This window comes from Leguminivora glycinivorella, chromosome 3 (assembly GCF_023078275.1).
Source record: "Leguminivora glycinivorella isolate SPB_JAAS2020 chromosome 3, LegGlyc_1.1, whole genome shotgun sequence".
NCBI classification, from domain to species: Eukaryota; Metazoa; Arthropoda; class Insecta; order Lepidoptera; family Tortricidae; genus Leguminivora; species Leguminivora glycinivorella.
In genome coordinates this window covers 15,452,456-15,457,989 of record NC_062973.1, presented here as the reverse complement: position 1 = coordinate 15,457,989, position 5,534 = coordinate 15,452,456, and the positions used below count along the sequence as shown (strand labels likewise).

At 36.9% G+C, this 5,534-nt stretch overlaps 1 protein-coding gene across 1 annotated transcript in view; it reads right to left on the bottom strand.

The window, feature by feature from the left end:
* Positions 1 to 4,357: 4,357 nt before the first annotated feature.
* The window catches only part of LOC125224657, a 58,570-nt gene continuing 57,393 nt past the window's right edge, over positions 4,358 to 5,534 (bottom strand). The window contains 1 exon segment of the mRNA XM_048128084.1: positions 4,358 to 4,407. Within this exon segment, the coding sequence (XP_047984041.1) occupies positions 4,358 to 4,407 (50 nt within the window).

The window sequence follows — 5,534 nt, the reverse complement described above, 5'->3', positions numbered from 1 at the left end:
GCTTATAATATTTGAGACGTGTCTCCAAGTGACTATTATTTAGTTCTGAAAACTTAAGGTAGACTGAAAGAGAAAAATAAATGTTCGGATGTCGAAGTGACCCGTACGGTTTAGGTTTAGGCCCATTTTGAGGAAAAAACATTTATTATTTTACATACATATAATCACGCCTGTACCCCATAAAGGGGTAGGCAAAGCTTATGAACTACTAAGTTTCAGTGTCACTCTTGGCAAAAACCGGCCAAGAGCGTGTCGGGCCACGCTCAGTGTAGGGTTCCGTAGTTTTTCGTATTTTTCTCAAAAACTACTAAACCTATCAAGTTTAAAACAATTTTCCTAGAAAGTCCTTATAAAGTTCTACTTATGTGATTTTTTTCATATTTATGGTTCAAAAGTTAGAGGGGGGGGGGGGCCGGAGGCACTTTTTTTCCTTTAGGAGTGATTATTTCCGAAAATATTAATATTACCAAAAAACGATTTTAGTAAACCCTTATTCATTTTTAAATACCTATCCAACAATATATCACACGTTGGGGTTGGAATGAAAAAAAATATCAGCCCCCCCTTTACATGTAGAGCGGGTACCCTAATAAAACATTTTTTCCATTTTTTATTTTTGCAATTTGTTGGCGTGATTGATATACATATTGGTACCAAATTTCAGCTTTCTAGTGCTTACGGTTACTGAGATTATCCGCGGACGGACGGACGGACGGTCGGACGGACAGACACAGACAGACATGGCGAAACTATAAGGGTTCCTATTTGACTACGGAACCCTAAAAAAGGGGTTGAAAGTAATCTAAATTGTGACATTGCAGTGACAGGTGGCCAGCCTCTCGCCTACGTCACGTTCATTAGATGATAAAAATCTTTTAAGGAGATTTAAAAAGTGCTTTTTATTACAGGAAAAAAAAAGTTTCGTCAACATATCGTCTTTTCTTTGTTATAGCGGAAACTTTCGGATTGCACCTCATACACACTTCATTGTTGTTTTATTTTTATATCCGTATTTTATATACGTAAATTACCAGGGTCAAACTAAAGGCGACCTTTTGAACTGGTATTCATCGGCGTCGGTCGATTAGAGTTGTAATCACGCCGACCTATTTATCAAAAATATGCCATTCAACACGAACCATCAACCATCAGGTCGCTGCTGTGTTACTTTTGTTGTAAATGTAAATCACTTCATTTTAATGTGGATCTAAGATACGAGCCTTGTCTGTTATTTACTTAACAATAAAATGCAATTAAGAAATCGGGGTCGGAATTATTTGACGAGTAACGTAAAATACTGAATTTACAGAAGGTTTGCATTTCGACCAAAGATGTATTGACAAAGCCAAAAAATAAAAAGCCATACAGAACGAAAGATACAGAAGATTGAGCGGGGATAACATATGAGATGATAACATTGGTTTCAAAACGCATCTTCCGCAACATGCTTTTGACCAAAACGCAGATTAAAGGTGGTGAAAAAACCTAATAGTCAACAAAAATCATTGGCGGCATTTGCGACTGCACCATCAGATATATCGGAGCTGATCAAGCTCTCACAAATATCAAAACACGTTTAGAGCGTTTTGCACTTCTTTTTTTATGAAATAGGCAGCAAACGAGCAGACGAGCCGCCTGATGGGAAGCAGTCATCGCCGCCCATGGAAATAAGCAACATCAGGGGAGTCACTTATGCGTTGCCGACCTTTGAGAACCCTAAATACCCGCTTCTTGAAGAACCCCATGTCATAGCGCAAGGGTAACACCTCAGAAGGTAGCTCATTCCACAACTTGCATGCTCTGGGCAAAAATGAGCGAGAGGCCCGTTTATTCTTGGTTTGCCACGTGTCCAGAAAGTGAGGATGAACTTTGTTTCTTTGGCGGGAGGTGCGGTGATAAAAGCGCGACGGTGGCACCAGGTCAAAAAGTTCTTCAGAATACTCCCTGTTGTACAGACGGTAGAAAAAGCACAGAGAGTCAACATTTCTCCGAAGGTTCCGAAGGAAGGAAGAGGATCTAATCCGACTGTGAGTTCGAGATAGAGTCAAGTGGAAGAAGTTGATATTTCGGTGTCCCAGTCCAGAGTTGAGAACAGTACTCCATATGTGGTCGAATCTGTGCTTCCCTCTATACCTGCAATTTGTGTTACAGGGCTCTTAAGGTCCAGTATAATGAAGCGTTTCGCGTGTTGATGGGACTGCCTCGTTTCTGTAGCGGATGCGGAATGTTCGCAACGGCGCGCTTAGACTGTTTCTATACTACCATGCGTGTGCGCGCAGCATCTCTGGTGCGCAGGGTGCGCGCCAGCCCCAACAGCATCCTACAAATGATAGCGGACAGGGTTGACTGTCCCTATTTAGCGCACTGCGAGGGATTGCATTCCGCAACGAGTGTTGTGTTGTTTTATATTTAAGATTGTATGCACTAAACCCTTAGTTTGTAAGTCCTACTAATAACATGTGTCTATGGTTACCTACACGAGAAATAAAAATATTCATTCATTCATTCATCACATTGACAATAGAGGCGTGTTCCGATATGTTTGATGGTGAATGTAGTCGTTGTAAAACACTACCTCAATTTGTAAAACGCTATGCTCTACTCCATCATTCACCCTTGTCAATCAGGCGTCCGGCCAGTGGTGTTTATTGAAAAACAAGTGGCGATCAACGACTTTTTCTTCGTGGGAAACTCTCTCAATGTTTTTGGTAAAATTAACAGATTGAATGATTGTATAACGATAAACATAATGCATCTCTTTTAATCTCGGGATAGATATCTAGTTACTCATAGAACAACATTAGGCTTTATTTCTCAGTGGCATGCTGCACTCTTAAGAATACAAGTCACGGACACAAGAATACATGTTTTATTTCCAGCCAGTATCTTGTCGAATCAATAAATATATGTGAAATGAAAAAAAAACTGACAAAGATAGAAAAACGAGCAGCCATTGGGCTGCTGTTGGTACAAATGCTTATTTGGACATTGGTCCAGTTAAGCATTAAACAAACAACTTTAAATAAATTAGAAGTTCACATGAAAAGATTACCAAACGACAAATTATTTTTATTTCATAGCGTTAAAGTAAATAACAGTAGGCAAATGGATATATCAGATTAGATATAGCCAATTAAGAGAACGAGAAACAAGATAGCAAAATGCAGAGCTTGTTAAAACATTGTTCCTCTGCTTAAAGAGAAAATCTCGCGAGAGTTAAAATAAGCCTACCTATTTACCCAGAAGCCAAAAATTCGTGGACTCGAATAACTGACTTCTTATTATTTCCTCCATATTCGGAAATAGAACGTCGGGTAAAATGAAATCGGAAAGCTAAAGCTAGTTGTAAAAGCCTGAAGGAGAATACTTTTCGTCTTGCTGAGGGATTACCTCCCGTAGGTTCTGTTTCTGTTTATATAGGTACTTGCTTCGATAATTCGCAATTAAATTACATTCCTGACTATTTTATCCCAGTCATTTATATTTATATAGGCGTTTGGTGCTCTCATGACAATATAAACAATATCGCCCAACTAAGCACTGTCTCTATTAGGCTGACACGTTCGACTCTACCATTATATTCTTATGGAAGCTCAATTATAGTGAATTAAAAGGATTAAACAATCATTTTAGTATTTTATAGGAAGGTTCAAGTTTTCAATTATATTAAGATGCTGAATTAAATAGTTGAAACTCGTGATTCTGCGGTAAATAACTACTTATTTGAGAATGATACTGCTGGTAGTTTTGCTACATATTTGAACACTAAATGTGTTTGTTTGGGCATACTTAAATGGGCAATATATAAGTACTATACTATTTTTTGTATTTTTTCAATATACTACTTTTGTACCTAGTTAGAAAATGTTAATGTCAAAAATCAATGCACTTAGTTTGGTACCATAATATATTTTTTAAGTTACAACTAGCTAGTGGAAAAATTGATTTCATCGATAGTTTTTAAATAATGTCTATTCAACTGAGGATTACGCGAACCGTTGCACGGATCATCATTTCCCACGTCACGTATAGTTTGGTGACGTGAAAGGTTTTATATGCTCCATCTAATGTATAAAATATCTGGGGTCTCACCGTACTTCATATGAGGATAATATTGCCTGAGCCGACGTTATGGCCCGTGAAAGCGTATTGAACATCCATTGGCTACAACGTATTGCACATAAAGCCCTAACACGAAAGCTTACTTAAATCCAAACGTTAAGTTTAAGGAGCCGTTAACGGTTAGAGTTTCTTAACGACTTCTTATACGATATGGTTTCTTTGCGTTTATGGATTAGTTGTAGGCTTGTTATATTTATTTTTAAACTAAAGAAAAAATTAAAATAAAAAATCACACCTACACAGCAAAACTCGAATTGGCGATCTTCTGGAATACGAGGCCGAACTCTGATCCACAATTTATACTTTAGATTAACTATATGTAAAATCACTCGTAGACGTTTCTGCTTGTTACGATATTAAACATATAAAATTATTTACTCAAGTAAAGATACAGTTCAAGAAAGTTTCCTGCAATTCACATAAATTATTTTACTGTATTCACGGAATGAAGCACCGGATAATTATTATAAAACATGATTAGTATCGCCCTTACTTCGCCGAGCCGGGAACCGAACCCGGGTCTTGAGTTTATATGGCACAGTCGGTAGGATAACATGAATAATTTTACATCCAAAATATTGATAGCTATTGAGTATACACGTGGAACGTGATACACGTGAAACGTGATTAAACGTGACCTAAAATTTAAGTAAAAAGTTTACGCAAATCCCCAGTCATGTAAAGTACCCCAAAAGTGATTAGGCCCCACGATATATTAGTAAATATGATTTCAGTGACACATTTTACTTCTAATACGATTTAATCACTTTATTTTCTACCTCCGTCCCTAGCGATCTCATTGATAATACACCATTTGGAACAAAATACCCTATTGCCAGCCTCGCCCTATATTTGTAGCAAAATCTCGCATTACCCATCAGTCTCGTGGCCAGTGATGTATTGTATTGTATGTTTCCATATTTATTATAGAATATTCTCGATAGTCGCGCTTTCGTAAATGATGCTTGTTTTTAAAAATGTTACAAAAAAGGAAATCATTTGGAAAATAACTTCATTTTGAATACACATTAAAATATGAACCAATAACTTTATCATTTTAGTTAAATGGCCAATAATCAGTAAGTAGGTAGTAGTTTCAATTATATATAGAGTCAATGAGAGGAGTAAAATAATTTTCACTACACCAACTGATAAAGGCTTACTTTGCTAATCGAAAACGGATAGCAAAATTGCATTTTATCCACAAGAGTGCAAAGTAATCTCATACAAATTTTAACTTGATATCTTGAACTAGCTGGTAGAATTTACCAATAAATGATGATTTTGAATCATAAATATTTAATAAATTGATAGATTTGATTTAGTTTGATGTTTTATAGCCAGTATTTTGTTCGTGTTGGTGTGGTGAAAATTTTGTGTTTCACTCGGCGGCAAAGTTTGTTTAACCGTCG